The following is an 18,043-nucleotide window of genomic DNA, read 5'->3' on the forward strand; positions in this document are numbered from 1 at the left end:
AGGTGTTCTGCATCAAATAAGAAGGCACACAAATTATTTATGCAACTCCACAAAATTGTTTGTGTCCACTATAACACAGATGAGAACAGCACAGGGATAATCCTGCAGGTCTGACAGCAGGTGTGTCACTCAGTGTTTACACTGCAATCTGCCTTCGGTGGCTTTTTTGCAGCAACTGTGACATTCACTAGTAGAACTGACATACAAAACAAAACGACGACTACACTACACACTAACTACACAAGACAACACACTAACTTGAGACTCCAAACACGGTAAACGTCACAAATCTCTCACGTATCAAAACTCTCTCTCTCTCTCTCCGGCCACTCCTAAAACTCCCCTCTCTTCCCAAACAACCAAATGCCACATGTTGCCATATCATTTTTTGATTGGTCGAAGTGGTACATTTCTCTTTTTTCACTCACAAGCAAAGTGTGTTTGCTAGTGCTCTCCTTAGAAAACGCCGTTTTTACCGTTTCTTCCCAGAGTAAACGCCACTGTCTTATTCAAAAAACATCGGTTTTACATGGCCTATCAACACAATTTTAAAACTGGTATATAGTTTGAAGTCCGCATGTTCGACCCAAGTTGAAATGGAGACTCTGGGTCCGTCGACCCCAGAGGGTTAATCAGAAAGCCTTGTTGGCTAGTTATGTATCGGCTAATGTTTAAAGCTTTCACTTGAGTAAATTAACTAACATTACTTAGCAGTGATATGAGTCAAGTTCACAGCATATTCCATAATAGCGCTGCCATACTGCCATCATTTCTCCAGCGAGTTTGATAGCTAGCAAAATAATAATCATAATTTTAAAAAATAGCATGTGTAACGTACACGTAATGAAAAATTATTTACTAGGACTTACCTATCATGCGACTGGAGAGCGCAAACTCCGCCATTGTCGTTTTCCATCAACACTAAAACAGCAAGCTACAGGTATGTTAGCGCACTCATCCCCGACTATCCGAGGGGGGGGACACATTGAAACAGACAGAGGCCCAAAATGTAAAAACAAAAAGGAAATTTTGTTTTTACATTTTGCGACCCATTTTAGTTCTCTATCTGATTAAAAAAAAAAATTCAATCAGATAGTTATTTATTGTGAATGAAATACAGTTATATTTTCAAGCACTTTTAAGCACCACATCTGAAATTCAAGCACTTTCCAAACCTTGAAAAGACAACATTAACATTCAAGCATTTTCAAGGAGTTCAAGCACCCATACGAACCCTGTAAAAACTATAACTTTAATCTCAGCCAAACCGATTTACTCAGGAACAAATAAAATACAAAAAAAAAGCCAAACAATAACATTTTTAAGTTATCTAAGTCAGCAGTCCCCAATCTTTTTTGTGCCACGGATCGGTTTATGCCCGACAATATTTTCACGGACCGGCCTTTAAGGTGTCGCGGATAAATACAACAAATAAAACTAGTACCGGTACCGAAAAAAAGAAGATTTATTCATAACACACGTGAAAAGACCCAGGAAAACCGAGTTAACGATAAAAACGATAACAAAATAACGATGAAAACCGATAAAAACCCTGAAAATCATACATTTCACACCTGAGCCTCAACTCTCGCGGCCCGCTACCAAACAACTTACGGACCGGTACCGGTCCGAGGCCCGGGGGTTGGGGACCGCTGATCTAAGTATCTTATATATATTTAACCTGAGTAGCGAAAGACGACGGTGGGTTTGAAAACGATTTGCCGGGAGTCCAGTGTTCTCACGGGCTCTAGTAAGCCTTGCCCCCGGCTAGCTATCGAGCTGGTGGGTAACAGACGTCTCCAAAAACGTCGGAGCGCTTTTGAAAATATGTGGTGTCCTGATAAACTGAGCAGATATTTGAGGTTTACACAGCTACATTCTCGCCTGAAAATATGTTTAACGTTTGTTTTATGGTAAATGGCCTGTATTTGTATAGTGCTTTCCTAGTCCCTAAGGACCCCAAAGCGCTTTACACATCTAGTCATCCACCCATTCACGCACACATTCACACACTGGTGATGGCAAGCTACATTGTAGCCACAGCCACCCTGGGGCGCACTGACAGAGGCGAGGCTGCCGGACACTGGCGCCACCGGACCCTCTGACCACCACCAGTAGGCAACGGGTGAAGTGTCTTGCCCAAGGACACAACGACCGAGACTGTCCGAGCCGGGGCTCGAACCGGCAACCTTCCAATTACAAGGCGAACTCCCAATTCTTGAGCCACGATCTCCCCATTTTATGACCCAGAAAGAATAATAAGAGTAATATTAAAACTAACTAGCTGCTGCCATTGTTGGAAACTGAGCTGGGTTGCGCTATGAATTCTGGGACAGAGCTACTTCTTCTTCTTCTTCGGGGTTTAACGGCAGCTGGCATCCTTGTACATGCAGTGCTGCCATCTTCTGTTTCAGTCCGTTATTACACTCTTAAATCCTCCTGTGTCCTTCAAATGACGCGTCGACTATTAAATCAGTTGTCGACGATTTTGATAGTCGACGTAATCGTGACTAGTCGACTAATTGTGGCAGCCCTAGTGCAATATATTTATCAGCCAAAATTCTTCATTTATCACCCAAAATACATTTTTGTGAATGGGCTCCTGTCTACTAGTGGTTTGAAATCTATCAGATGAATAAAATTAAAATGAAAGCATTTCATTTTAATTTCTACTGATATGTTAAAAAGATGAAATGTATTATTTAAGTAAATAAAAAAAGTTCAGAATCATTTTTAAAGGTTTACCTATAGATATTTGTTTTTCTTTGTAGTGCATCCAGAAAGTATTCACAGCGCTTCATTTGTTGCACGTTTTGTCATATAAAATGGATTCAATTCATTTTTCACCTCCAGAGCGCTCTGTGGCAGGTTATCATCAAGGATGTTTCTTTACATTGCTGCGTTCATCTTTCCCTCTAACCTGACTAGTCTGCCTGTTGATGCTGAAAAAACATCGCTATAGAATTGATACTGCCTCCACCATGCTTCACTCTGGGGATGGTATTTGCCAGGTGATGAGCAGTGCCTGGTTTCCTCCAGACATGAGACCAGAGAATTTTTGTTTGGCAAACTGCAGATGGGCTGTCATGTGACTTTTACTGAAAAGTGGCTTCTGTTTGGCCACTCTATCATACAGGCCTGATTGGTGTAGTGCTGCAGAAATGGCTGTCCTTCTAGAACTTTCACTTCTTTCCACAGAGCCACACTAGAGCTCTGTCAGAGTGGCCAGTGGGTTCTTGGTCACCTCCCTGACTAAGGGCCTTCTGTCCTGATTGCTCAGATTGGCCTGGCAGCAGGCTACAGGAATAGTCCTGCTGGTTTCAAACTTCTTCCTTTACCAAATGATGGAGGGCACTGTGCTCACTGGGACAATGCTACAGATTTTTTTCTGTATCTTTTTCTGTATGTATCTATCAGATCTGTGCATTGATATAATCCTGTCTCAGTTGCTGGACAATTCCCTGGCCTGGTTTGTGTTCTGACATGACGTGTCAACTTTAACTTTGCCCAATCAACTGAAAGTAATGCAGTTGGACCCCTATCATGTAGTGATCAGGGGAAAACGTGTCATGACAAAGGCTGTGAATACTTTTGTACATGTTACATCTTTGGTTTTTGGTTTTAAAGAATTTGTTAACTTTCATTGTTATCTGGTATTGTGTGTAGGATTTTGAGATGAATAAATTAATGTCATCCTTTTTGGAATAAGGTTGTAACATGACACAATGTGGAAAAAGTGAAGAACAAGTGAATACATTTAATATATTTTGTCCTATGTTTTTATTAAACATTTAGTTTTCTGCACCAAAAGTGTAAGTTTGTGCATGATAAAGTGCAGCGATTAAAGTGTGGTATAAATATGTGTGTGAACATGTGAATGAGGAATGCAGAGGCTCTTTGAGTGCTCAGTAAGAGAAAAAAAGTGCTGTAAATATGTGCACAGCCTTGACATGGATCTATGCTTTCAAAGCCTTCATATATATTTCACAGCAGGCAGCATACCTTTCAAATAATCTGCTTCATCCTGCACCTCACGTCCTATATATTTCTTTACCTACTTGCCTTGCTCTGCAGCTTCCTCGTGGCGAGGATTGAAGCAGGACCCTGGACAGCAACAAATCCAAACAAAATCCATACCACAAGAACAAATGCAGGCAGCCTGATGTGTTACTGTCCTGAATAGATAACGTGACAAGCCTGCTAACAAAAGCCCCCACTTTTCCCGATGAGGTTCAAACACAATGTTCTTGTGATTGCAATGAAAAAGTGGTTTACACACTATAGGTATAATGTGCAGAGAGAGTACTTTAAAGAAGGAATGGTTTTCATTTGACAGCTGACAGACTGGATTGGACACGAGGTCAGTAGTTGCCTCTAACCATTGATGATCTGCCCAGTCCCCTCGATGGGAACACGCTTTTGATCTTTGAATTCAGATTTCAAAACACACCGTTTGAAAATCGTCCTGCTGGTGGTGAACTGAATGTGTAGCTTCCACATGAGAGATAAAACAAGATCAGATAAGTCAACTGCACTTTTACTGCATGACAGACATGTTTTCCATAATTAGAAAAGGGATGAACAGAGGAATTAAAACACTTGTTTACAAGGAACGATGACTTCTTCAGGGGTTTAACAATGATTTTACTTTGATTTTGGAATTGGCTTCAGATTTTCCACTCATGCTCAGTATTTTCACAGGATCAATGACTTTGGGGACCTTCAAAGGTTTTTTTTGTTTGTTTTTAATCCTACCTGAAAATGATTCATATTTTTAAAATTTGAATACAAAAATTTTGCACATTTAATTTTGCAAATTTGCTTGAAACATAACGTGCACATATTTGTTATTATGTACTTTGTCCAAGCAGCAACCTCCAGCGTTGGACTATCCCAGCTGCCACAGGGCAAGAGGAAGGGTGTACTGTGTGCAGGTCACCAATCAATCAGGGCTAACACAAAGAGACAGACAACCAATCACACTCACATGATGAATGATCAATTAGACTAACTTCATGCATTTCTTTCGACTCTGGATGCCAGAGTACTCTCGCGAACACTCACTGAAGTTAGTTATAATTTTGTACTTCTAGTTTCCGTGTCTTTGTTTTTTTGTTGGTTGGTTGTTTTGTTATATTTTTGTATATTTTTGCTTTGATTTGCTTTAATTGATGTCTAAAATTGCCTGAAATTGCCATTTTCTTTATTTAGTGGTGATATGACTGATATTAGAAATCCAGTACGTTTTCTGTCAAAGGAACCAGGGAAACTATATCATTAGCATAGGGGTTTTGCACATGCCCTGGGGGTCCAGTCCAGTCCCAAAAGGTCACTGTGTCCATTCACCTGAACTGTACTGACATATTTTTACAAGTAAAATTAAGTCATAAGATTTAGTAATAAGAATATTAAATACTCACCTGTTTTTGTAGCAGAAACCAAGCATAATGTTGATGATTAGATTTTTTTTAAATGAAATAACAAAGTAAATTAATTTTCTGCTGGACCATTCTGATGGCATCATTATGGTGAACACTGTTTAACATTCAGATATGCGGTACATTGGTACACCAAAGCAAGCTCTAGTGCTAAGCCATACTCCAGACTCCATCATGTGAGCATGCTGCATTTAGCATAGTGTTCATGAACGTTACAGGATGCTATAAAAGATCCAGAAATCAAAGCCTTACCTGCAATTACTATAAGTACTAACATTGTAGAAGTACTTGTCCTCTGTGACTACTTCAAACGTAAGACAGGAACAGTGGTTTCGACTTTGAGTCCCTCTTCTGCACAATGCATGAAAATTGGCAAGTATTACGATATTAGAAGCTACAGACCTGCAGTCTGGTCTGTGTGCAGACAGAATATTTTGTCTATTTACTACCATTTCCTGGAAAAAAAAAAAAGGCAAAACGGCGACTCGCCCTGCATTTTAAAAATTGTCTACATGCTGTTGCAAAATGCAAACACAGAGGTGTAGCATAGATATTCCAATCACTGTAAACTACAATAATTTAACAGATCTCTGCACGCCCAAATCGGTTCGAGGTCAGTAAGCACAACCAGAATTCATACATAAGGCGCACTCTCGATTTTTGAGAAAATGAAAGGATTTTAAGTGTGCTTTATAGCGTGGAAAATACGTTGTGGAAAAGAATATATCACGATATATATCGTTACCGCGCATGCTTCAAATTATATCACATTAACACATAGTGAGTGAGAAAGGTGACTAGAAAGGAAAAACTCAATGCATCATGGGAATCCCCAGCAGCCTATGTCTATTGCAGCATAACAAAGGGAGGATTCAGGGTCACCTGGTCCAGCCCTAACTATATGCTTTAGCAAAAAGGAAAGTTTTAAGCCTAATCTTAAAAGTAGAGATAGTGTCTGTCTCCCGAATCCAAACTGGAAGCTGGTTCCACAGAAGAGGGGCCTGAAAACTGAAGGCTCTGCCTCCCATTCTACTTTTAAATACTCTAAGAACAACAAGTAGGCCTGGAGTGCGAGAGCAAAGTGCTCTAATAGGGTGATATGGCACTACAAGGTCATTAAGATAAGATAAGGGCTGATTATTTAAGACCTTGAATGTGAGGAGCAGGATTTTGAATTCAATTCTAGATTTAACAGGGAGCCAATGCAGGGAAGCCAATACAGGAGAAATCTGCTCTCTCTTTCTAGTCCCTGTCAGGACTCTTGCTGCAGCATTTTGGATAACTGAAGGCTTTTCAGGGAGTTTCTAGGACTTCCTGATAGTAATGAATTACAGTAGTCCAGCCTAGAAGTAATAAATGCATGAACTAGTTCAGCGTCACTCTGAGACAGGATATTTCTAATTTTAGAGATGTTGCCCAAATGGAAGAAAGCAGTCCTACATATTTGTTTAATATGTGCATTGACGGACATGTCTTGCTCAGAGAGGGGCAGCCATCTGCTGTGAGCGGTTGTGGTTGAGGGGAAGAATTCTTTGAATTTGATATTTCGGTGTGTTTTGATTAGCTGTAACCTCCCCTGTGTTTCTATGACTAGTTGAGTGTTAGTCTCTTGTCTCTGTGTGTAATTAGTTCAGTTTCTGTTTTCAGTTTTTTGTCTCTTGTACTTTGCCTTTAGTTTTATTTTCAATTGCTCTATTATTTAGATTGAGCTCAGCTGTGTCTTCTTGCACTTATTCAATTTCAAGTCACTTTTATTAATGTAGCGCCAACATCACAACAACGTTTGCCTCCTATGCACTTTATATTGAAAGGTAAAGACCTGACAATAATGCAAAGGAAAGAAAGAAAAGCCCATGTCACAAACTGGAAATGAGAGTGCAGTTGGACCTAAGAGCAGACTCAATCACTTGAAATATTTACAAGATTTATTCATGAGAGGAATCAACTTAAACAGGAGCACGGTCATTAACAGAAACTCTGCACAGGTGACGTGGGAAACCAGGGGGCAGAGAAACAGTCGGGCATGTGGAACACAGGAAGAGCACGGGCTGGAACTTCTGCAACAGAGGAGAGAGGCGTGACTGGACTGGGAAACGAGTGAGAGAAGGCAGAGTGAGAGAGACAAGGCCAACTTTTACAGACAGGTAAGAGAGCGCAGACGGTCATTAGCATCACAGTGGATTCTTTTGTCACACATTAGGTGATCAGTCAAACAGCTCTATTAAATTTATGGAATTCACATTGAGTATAGATGGATATTAAGAAATATGGCTGGGTATCGTCACTGATTTCTAGAATCGATTCGATTCCGATTCACAAGGTCCCGAATCGATTCGATCCACGATTTGATTTGTTTCGATTCGATTTGAATCAGGGAAATTTTGCCTCAGACAGTCAGAAATATTATAATTCTGATCACTTATCAGTACATATCTATATTTTTATATCTATAAAAAGAAAGCTGACGCTTGCGAGACTTGGTCTGGGTTTTTATAGCAGATGACATTAAAAATATTGTGCAGTCAAAAACGAAGTGAAGCAGAGCAAAGTTACAGAGGTTTGATTAGAGACACAGCTAAGCGTACGTGCCGGCGGGTGAGAAAGCCACATCTCAGTGATTCTGATCCGTCGGGTCCGCGTTTTGTGTTTACATCTTTGTGCAGAATCCGTGTACCTGCTCTCATTTACTGTTTTAGCGGTTTGGTGGTTGTAGAAATTTTGTGAGGTTTAACCTGAGATTCTGGCGTTTCGGGCAAAATAAATTTCTATTTAAAAATCGATTCAGGTTTTAATGAATCGATATCACGTTATCCAAGCCAGAATCGATTTTAATCGATAAATCGATCATCAAAACCCACCCCTATTAAGAAATATAAAATTTTCACTACTGAATGGACATTAATGATTCAATTCAACCTTAACTATAGCAACAAGTCACATCTGTTGTCTAGAGGCACTTTACATTGGAAGGCAGAGACCCTATACTATTAGAAAATGAATCCCACCAATCAGAGAGCCCACTATGAGCAAACAATCAGCAACAGTGGGAAGGAAAAACTGTTGCAACCTCTGTTAGATCCAGGAAATCTGTTGAGACGCATTAGAGGTTAGGGCAACAGATGCAAGTCTTCAGAGCAGTGACAGTGTGACTTTCGTTGTGCATACTTTAACCTGATTGAGTTTTCAGTTTTCTTACTTGTCAAAATGCATCATGAGTAAAAAACAATCCTTGACATGGTAATGAAAGAGTATTCTCAGCAAAGTTGAGTTAAACAAGTTTTAATGGAAGTTTAAGTTAAATCTTTTGATTTTTACTAATTTTGATTACATCAACGTAATTTTATTACATTAACCTAATCAAATAAGGCCAATTTTGATGAAGCTCCTGACCCAGCCCAAGCTCTCTATGAAGACGAGGAAAAACTCCCCGGGGGGCCAGAATGATGGGAAGAAACCTCGGGAAAGCCAATTCAAAGAGAGATCCCCTTTCCTGGGATGGCTGGGGGGGTTACAGGAATTTCAGGATAGCAAAATTTAGAATTGGCCAAAAAAACCCAAAAAACAACCTTTTCCTGTTAAAAAAAACCAAAAAAATGAAAGAAAGACAAAAAAAGAAAGTTAGGTCACGTATCACACTTATATGATAATATATGAAATGTGTGTGTGTGAGAGATGGGTTTATCTGAGCCAGGGGTGACGCTGGAGGTCCCCCAGCGTTGGGCGCTTCTCCGGGACATCGGTTAAACACGCATCCAGGAAATTCCGGCAGTCTGGAAAGAAAGAAAGAAAGAAAGGAGAGAAAAGATGAAGATGATAGTTCCAGTGATCCAAGCCATCAGTGAATCTTGAAGTGTGATGTTTTCTTACGTGGGGACAGATGCTCGTTGAATTTCAGTTCGTTTTTAATGAACGTCATGATATTAAAGTCCCCCACATGAAGCGCTTCGTACAGCACCACTCCCATTTGCCACACCGTGGTGGGTCCAGGCCTGTATTTTTTGCCCCAGTAACATTCGGGAGGGCTGTGGATAGGTGTACCTAATAAACAGACACAATTACAATTTCTTCTAAAACAAAAGGCACAAATTGCTACATCTGTGAAGAGCAGGAGCTGAATATGTTACCATAGAAGAAGCAGAACTGCGATTGCTCCGTAGCAAAGCAGCTCAGGCCAAAGTCAATGATACGAACTCGAGGCACATCTGAGCCGGTCTCAATCAGAATGTTCTCACTCTTGATGTCCCGGTGAAAGATGTCTTTCTCTTCCAGGTCCTTTGCTGCATCAACCAGTTGCTTCAGAATGACCTGGAAAAGATGAAAAAGACAGTAATGAGTCAACAGGTTGATGCTTCTCTGATACTCTGTGCTTTCAGTGCTGTACAGTCTAAGGCTCTTCCAGTCAACTTACCTTGGCCTTTCCTTCTGGTAAACATCCTCCATTTTCTCTTATGTATTCAAACAGGTCCACCGCGGGGACAGGTCTCTCCTGCACCAGGATCAGCTCTGTGCCAAAGTCAAACCAGTCCAACAGAGACACAGGAGCCGACGTTCCCACTGATCCATCTGCTTCAGCTGCAAGCTTCAGCAAAATGGCCACTTCCACTGAGACTTCCTTCCTGTTTTCATCCTGATATATTACAACAAAGTGGATGATGAGGAACAGATGTTTCACAGGTGAACGCTGCACTCAGTCCAGGAATGTAAAAACAGTTCAAGTGTTGCACACTTACCGTCACTTTGATGGGGATTCTGTTCTTGGGAACATGTTTGATGGCTACCTAAAAGACACAGAGCATTGGTGAGCATTTCCTCAGTATGACATCATTAAAGGTGTAAAACGGCACCTTTAATGCTCAGCTGACGATATTATCCATTATCTGCATTACTGCCTGTCTTACTCCCACCATCTGAACACTTACTGGGAAATGATCTGTTATCCTGTAGCCAGCAAACACTGCTCCACAGCCGCCATTTCCTAGATGGTGCTCCTGCACATATCTGGCTTGGTATTCCCCTGAAAAGACCCAAATGTTGTTTTACTACAGCTGTGACACAAATTACTCTCTGCTGTACCCTAAATGTTCATTTTGCTCTTCACCTGAGTATAAAAGCCAAGCTGCTTGCTACTTACGTTGCTGGTCGGCTGCTGGATTTTGGACAACGTTTTTGGTTTTGTCCTTTTTCTTTTTCTTGGGTGACTCTTTGCTGTCTCCCGCAGACTTGTTTCTGCCATTTTTTGTGCACCCCTTTGTGTTTTGACTGCAGTCTGCAGATGTGGAAAACAGCAAAAGCACATCAGCGTATTAGATCATACACACAAATATCTCCCAAACACTAATATCTTAAACCGAGCAACCAGCTGTGCACTTAATCTACCCCTCACTCAACTAATTAGCCTACCTTTACCAGTGTCCACGGAGGAAGACGCTTGCTCCCTGTCTTCACTCGTAGGCTCAGCAAGTTTAATCTTCTTCGGTGCACTGGTTGTGCCCGCTCCATCTTGCTGGGCCTTACGCTTCACTGCTTTGACCTGGTGTGTATCTGAGCTGGTGGAAGGAGCAGCCTGCTCAGTGACCCTCCCTCTTTTTACAGGTGTCTTCTTTTCAGGACTGGCCTTTCTTTTAGCCATCCTGCTCTTAGAGTCTATAAACAACAACAACAACAACAACAACAACAACAACAACACAGTAGTGAAAAAGAGTGCTCGACATCAGGACTGGAAGGATTTTGATGCCATTTTAGGAAGTATTGGTTAAATTATAATAACAAGTTTATCCTTTTGATAAAAACAGAGCAACACGAGTCCATACTAGGTCTACTAAGACTTAGATCTTCATGACACTTGTTGATCTGTTTTTACTGCTGAGTCCAAGAATAAACTTGTCACATTATTTTACCAAAAGACAAAGTGCCCCATTAACCTTTCTTTGATTAGACGTGTTGTAATTATGTTGTTTTCAGTCAAACATACCCATATGGAAAAGAAATGGTACAAATTTATAAAAGACTTGCATAAGATGTGGCCTACTTCATACAGTGAATCATATCAGGCTTATATGATTTACTCATGAAAGTGGCCACTTTCTCATTACTTTCATATATTGTTTTAGTAAGTATCCAAAACATACAAGTTTCACACAAGACAGATACAAACTTTATAAGATTTATATATATCTTTTCCATATGGGTAGGATTCAAATGTTTCATTTTATACACAGACTGTCAACATTTTTAGAAAAGTAGATTCTGTTATTTGAGGGATTTTACCCAGATTTGATGTATTTGTTTACTTACTTTGATCTCCTGGATCTTTCTTTTCTCCTGAATTTGTATTTTTTCTCGTTTCCTTTTTCATGTTAATTTTTGAGACCTTGTAAAATGGAAAATGTCACCGTGATGAGGGAATACTTCTTCAAATGTGTGCGCTTGTCTTTCCTAAGCTGTTTAAGCGAGTTCCGTAAGTGAGCTTTCAAAATAAACTCAGGAGTAGGGATGGGTATCGTTTCGGTTTTATCCGATACCGGTGCCAAACCGGTACTTTTGAAACGGTGCCGGTGCTCAAACGGTGCTCAAACCGGTGCTTAAAGAATGGAGAGCACAAAATTGGTCCAAAAACCTCTCATGTTCAGCTGTTTTTTGTAAAAAGATAACAATGTTAGCCTTTTCTGCAGCTATGGGGCATATATGGCATCACTCTTGGCTGGAAGCAGTGCTTAATCAATGGAAAAAACACAAACTTTGTCCTAAACCTCTCATGTTTAACTGTTTTCCACTTTTTCTTGGGTCTTTTTAGCCTTTTTGGCCAGGGTGAAGCGAGTATCTGCCATCAAACAAGAGGACAGCCGCATGTAGCTATGATGATGTTTGCTAGTTCACCTTACATGCATTAATGTAATAACGTGGTTAGCCTACTCAACGTAAATTACACACGAACAACATTAAGCTACTCACGCGGAGAAGAACGGCTGCTGCTGCATCATCATCCGTCATCATTTCTGCTACACTGGCAGGGCTAGGGGCCAGGACTCTCCTCTTCGTGTTTTTGGGGGATGTTGCATAACAGGCAACCCACCCGCAGTAGATGTGCTCGGTGTGAGGTCTCGCAGCAAGCTATCAAATACGGCGCATTTCTCGGCTTTAAAAAAACGCTATGCGTCGCTAGGTGTTTCGTCGGATTCGAGGTGTTACCTCCTTTGACAGTATCACAGTATCAGCTTAAAGCACTTGTTGCAGGCTGCTGAGTTTGCATATTTTGCTGTGAAGTACAGCCAGACTTTTGACCGCTTCGCCTTGGACATTTTTAATCTGTAGCTCTGCTCTAAAAGAACGCACGTACCTGGACCCGCCTACTATCCTCGGAAACGTAAAATGATTGGCTAGAAGTTTATCACAGCTCAGGAAAAAAAAGCACCGAAATAAAGCACCGAAATGTGCGCTGCTTTTCGGTCTGGTTACTACCGTTTATGTCAGAACCGGTGCCATCATGGCACCGGACACTGGTACCCATCCCTACTCAGGAGACTATGGCATCAGAACCTTGCCTTTCAGTGACATCACCGACTGCCAGTAAAAGTGCTCCTAAGTAGTTTAAAGAAAAACACTATGGCAGACAAAGCCATAATAATTCATATAATTTAATGAGAAGTCGATATACCTACCTATAAATTTTGTTTTTTAAATTGTGCATTTATTTTTTTATATAGTGTAACTACTGGACCTTATTTCTCTTTTTAAATCTAGAGACAACCACGTTTTTGAGGTTGTATCACCTTTCCCATAGCTATTCATTTGTGTGAATAGCTATGGGTTAACTAGCTATTGGTGTTAATTTACTGATTAACTTATAAAACACATGCTCAACTTACTGAAAAAGTCCCACAGTGGCTTCCATCCTTATGTTGGTTTGTCCAGTTTACGGCAGAACACATCAAACCTGGGGCCCATGTCAGCCCTACTTGCGGCCGTATATTTAAGTGAAGAAATATAAAGCAATTTGGCACTTGAAGAGCCTTTTTTGTTAGCGGGGGATTTATTTATTTTTGAGTCCAATGTTAAAATGCGTTCTTAAAAAAGTTTAAAAAAAAAAATTAATATGAAGGTCTAACCCAGGAGTCAGCAACCTTTCTGATGATAAGTGCCATCTAAAATTTCCTTAGAAGTCAACGTGCCATATGATTGCATTAGCAATAAATTTAATAACGCTCTATATCAACAGTTACACACTATATAGACCAACTTTATAGAATTATATTTGTTCGCAGATGTTGGCATACAGCAGATCAGCTATTTTGAAACAAAAAATACACTTTTTTTTCATCAGTAACAAGAACTCCATAACAGCAAATGAACTGTACAACAGAAAAGTATCTCCCAAACACTAATATCTTAAACCGAGCAACCAGCTGTGCACTTAATCTACCCCTCACTCAACTAATTAGCCTACCTTTACCAGTGTCCACGGAGGAAGACGCTTGCTCCCTGTCTTCACTCGTAGGCTCAGCAAGTTTAATCTTCTTCGGTGCACTGGTTGTGCCCGCTCCATCTTGCTGGGCCTTACGCTTCACTGCTTTGACCTGGTGTGTATCTGAGCTGGTGGAAGGAGCAGCCTGCTCAGTGACCCTCCTTCTTTTTACGGGGGTCTTCTTTTCAGGACTGGCCTTTCTTTTAGCCATCCTGCTCTTAGAGTCTATAAACAACAACAACAACAACAACAACACAGTAGTGAAAAAGAGTGCTCGACATCAGGACCGGAAGGATTTTGATGCCATTTTAGGAAGTATTGGTTAAATTATAATAACAAGTTTATCCTTTTGATAAAAACAGAGCAACACGAGTCCATACTAGGTCTACTAAGACTTAGATCTTCATGACACTTGTTGATCTGTTTTTACTGCTGAGTCCAAGAATAAACTTGTCACATTATTTTACCAAAAGACAAAGTGCCCCATTAACCTTTCTTTGATTAGACGTGTTGTAATTATGTTGTTTTCAGTCAAACATACCCATATGGAAAAGAAATGGTACAAATTTATAAAAGACTTGCGTAAGATGTGGCCTACTTCATACAGTGAATCATATCAGGCTTATATGATTTACTCGTGAAAGTGGCCACTTTCTCATTACTTTCATATATTGTTTTAGTAAGTATCCAAAACATACAAGTTTCACACAAGACAGATACAAACTTTATAAGATTTATATATATCTTTTCCATATGGGTAGGATTCAAATGTTTCATTTTATACACAGACTGTCAACATTTTTAGAAAAGTAGATTCTGTTATTTGAGGGATTTTACCCAGATTTGATGTATTTGTTTACTTACTTTGATCTCCTGGATCTTTCTTATCTCCTGAATTTGTATTTTTTCTCGTTTCCTTTTTCATGTTAATTTTTGAGACCGTTTAAAAGTGAAAATGTCACCGTGATGAGGGAATACTTCTTCAAATGTGTGCGCTTGTCTTTCCTAAGCTGTTTAAGCGAGTTCCGTAAGTTAGTTTTCAAAATAAACTCAGGAGACTATGGCAACAGAACCTTGCCTTTCAGTGACATCACCGACTGCCAGTAAAAGTGTTCCTAAGTAGTTTAAAGAAAAACACTATGGCAGACAAAGCCATAATAATTCATATAATTTAATGAGAAGTCGATATACCTACCTATAAATTTTGTTTTTTAAATTGTGCATTTATTTTTTTATATAGTGTAACTACTGGACCTTATTTCTCTTTTTAAATCTAGAGACAACCACGTTTTTGAGGTTGTATCACCTTTCCCATAGCTATTCATTTGTGTGAATAGCTATGGGTTAACTAGCTATTGGTGTTAATTTACTGATTAACTTATAAAACACATGCTCAACTTACTGAAAAAGTCCCACAGTGGCTTCCATCCTTATGTTGGTTTGTCCAGTTTACGGCAGAACACATCAAACCTGGGGCCCATGTCAGCCCTACTTGCGGCCGTATATTTAGTGAAGAAATATAAAGCAATTTGGCACTTGAAGAGCCTTTTTTGTTAGGGGGGGATTTATTTATTTTTGAGTCCAATGTTAAAATGCGTTCTTAAAAAAGTTAAAAAAAAAAAATTAATATGACGGTCTAACCCAGGAGTCAGCAACCTTTCTGATGATAAGTGCCATCTAAAATTTCCTTAGAAGTCAACGTGCCATATGATTGCATTAGCAATAAATTAAATAACGCTCTATATCAGGGGTGTCAAACTCAAATACACAGTGGGCCAAAATTCAAAACTGGAACAAAGTCGCGGGCTAACAGTAATATTTATTGAAATATATTTATTGCTCCAGATATAAGAATGAATCTTTTCTTATAGACTCAAAAACGTTTTGCTGAAAAACTGAATATGGAACAAGCAAAGCCTAATACTAGACAATATATATATTAGCTGTATAATACCAGTAGGCCAGCTCTGATAGTAATTTGGTATGGCTTCGCAGGCCAAATGTAATTAGTCTGCGGGCCAAATTTGGCCCGTGGGCCAGAGTTTGACACCTATGCTCTATATCAGGGGTGGTCGCACTTTTTCCGCATGTGAGCTACTTATAAAATGACCAAGTCAAAATGATCTACCCACTACAAAAATCCAAAACATATACTTATTTATAAATATATTGAGGATTCTTTATATCTACAATGTATATACATGCATAACCGCAATATCCAATATTTCACAACACAATTAACTATGTAAATTTTTTGTCATTACCTGAGTTTACTCTGATGACTTGCACTGAATTGAATCAGCCAGGGATGCATAGTCCGGACAGTAGCTGCTGACGGCCAGGTTTAAGAGAAAAAACCGAGAGCTAAAAATTGGAGTTAACTCGCTGACTAGCTTGTCAGTTTTACTACACTTCGCGCCACTGTTTGCGCATGCGCAGCGACCTAAGCGTCAGAAAAAATCTGATGTCATCTGACTGGCTTCCCTGTATCAATCAAGTGACGGGATGGATGATAGGCTGGCATCTATTTTTTTAATGCCATGCGATCTACCAATACTACCTTTGCGATCGACTGGTCGATCGCGATCGACGTATTGAGCACCCCTGCTCTATATCAACAGTTACACACTATATAGACCAACTTTATAGAATTATATTTGTTCGCAGATGTTGGCATAGAGCAGATCAGCTATTTTGAAACAAAAAATACACTTTTTTTCATCAGTAACAAGAACTCCATAACAGCAAATGAACTGTACAACAGAAAAATATCTCCCAAACACTAATATCTTAAACCGAGCAACCAGCTGTGCACTTAATCTACCCCTCACTCAACTAATTAGCCTACCTTTACCAGTGTCCACGGAGGAAGACGCTTGCTCCCTGTCTTCACTCGTAGGCTCAGCAAGTTTAATCTTCTTCGGTGCACTGGTTGTGCCCGCTCCATCTTGCTGGGCCTTACGCTTCACTGCTTTGACCTGGTGTGTATCTGAGCTGGTGGAAGGAGCAGCCTGCTCAGTGACCCTCCCTCTTTTTACGGGGGTCTTCTTTTCAGGACTGGCCTTTCTTTTAGCCATCCTGCTCTTAGAGTCTATAAACAACAACAACAACAACAACACAGTAGTGAAAAAGAGTGCTCGACATCAGGACTGGAAGGATTTTGATGCCATTTTAGGAAGTATTGGTTAAATTATAATAACAAGTTTATCCTTTTGATAAAAAACAGAGCAACACGAGTCCATACTAGGTCTACTAAGACTTAGATCTTCATGACACTTGTTGATCTGTTTTTACTGCTGAGTCCAAGAATAAACTAATAATAAAGATTTGAAATAAAGATTTAAATAAAGAAATAAAGATTTCAACTAATTCTTCTTCAGTCATATGGGTATACACACTATATAGACCACCTTTATAGAATTATATTTTTTTCGCAGATGTTGGCATAGAACAGATCAGCTATTTTGAAAAAAAAAAAGACACTTTTTATTAAGAACAAGAACTCCATAACAGCAAATGAACTGTACAACGGAAAATGCAAATGCCATTTATGGTCTCCTCAAAACAATGATAAGAGAAACAGGTCTCCGAGTGTCCAGCATGCAGACGGCTACCTGAGGACACTCTTCGTGTGAGAGAAAATCTGCTCACAGGGATATGTAGAGCCAAATACTGTCAATAAGGCCTCTGCAATGTTCTGAAGACAGTTAAACTTGTCAGGTAGTGATGTCCAGCAGGTGAAAATGCAAGCTCCATGAACAGGCACACCTATGGATTCCAGCTGTGTTCGTAGTTCTGCAAACTTTGACCCCCACAGAGTCAACCTTTTCAGTTCAGTCAGCTGCATTTCAATGTCATCTGTGTCCAGCCAGATTCCATACCCAAATCCACTTGCTCATTAAAGCTTTCTGGTTTGATCATAAAAGAAAACATTGGTCCATACACCTAAAAGCCCCGAAAACGCATTGTGAATTCTGCTCGAGTCTACGGATGTATCCGTGTATTTCCGCGGTGCTGATGCTGCGCTGAGCGGAGAGCTCCTGAAGCCCTTGAAGTGTCGGAATGTGGAAATTTCAACATCGCTTGAAAAAACTACCAGCTAGCAAAGTCCCTCTCACTGGTAGGCTACGTTATTTTTAGCCAA

The 18,043-nt window shown here is 40.0% G+C and overlaps 1 protein-coding gene across 3 annotated transcripts; it reads right to left on the reverse strand.

Moving 5' to 3' along the window:
* Window positions 1-8,701: 8,701 nt before the first annotated feature.
* LOC146707804 (serine/threonine-protein kinase pim-2-like) lies at window positions 8,702-16,990 on the reverse strand. Of its 3 annotated transcripts, none has more exons than XM_085459314.1 (10): window positions 16,748-16,990; window positions 13,882-14,124; window positions 10,839-11,081; window positions 10,570-10,704; window positions 10,358-10,452; window positions 10,169-10,216; window positions 9,847-10,065; window positions 9,563-9,743; window positions 9,306-9,476; window positions 8,702-9,208 (listed from the first exon to the last, which is right to left on the reverse strand). In XM_085459314.1, the coding sequence occupies exons 1-10, from the start codon at window positions 16,974-16,976 to the stop codon at window positions 9,117-9,119; spliced, it is 1,656 nt and encodes a 551-aa protein (XP_085315440.1). In that variant the 5' UTR covers window positions 16,977-16,990; the 3' UTR covers window positions 8,702-9,116. The 3 variants fall into 3 exon arrangements, with proteins under 3 accessions (XP_085315440.1, XP_085315441.1, XP_085315442.1); XM_085459315.1 differs by lacking the exon at window positions 16,748-16,990 and adding an exon at window positions 14,764-14,938; XM_085459316.1 differs by lacking the exons at window positions 13,882-14,124; window positions 16,748-16,990 and adding an exon at window positions 11,733-11,909.
* Between the last annotated feature and the right edge of the window lie 1,053 nt (window positions 16,991-18,043).

The sequence above is a fragment of the Copadichromis virginalis genome, linkage group LG6, assembly GCF_057382275.1.
Source record: "Copadichromis virginalis isolate Kocher_CV1m ecotype Utaka linkage group LG6, C_Virginalis_male_GT1.1, whole genome shotgun sequence".
NCBI lineage: Eukaryota > Metazoa > Chordata > Actinopteri > Cichliformes > Cichlidae > Copadichromis > Copadichromis virginalis.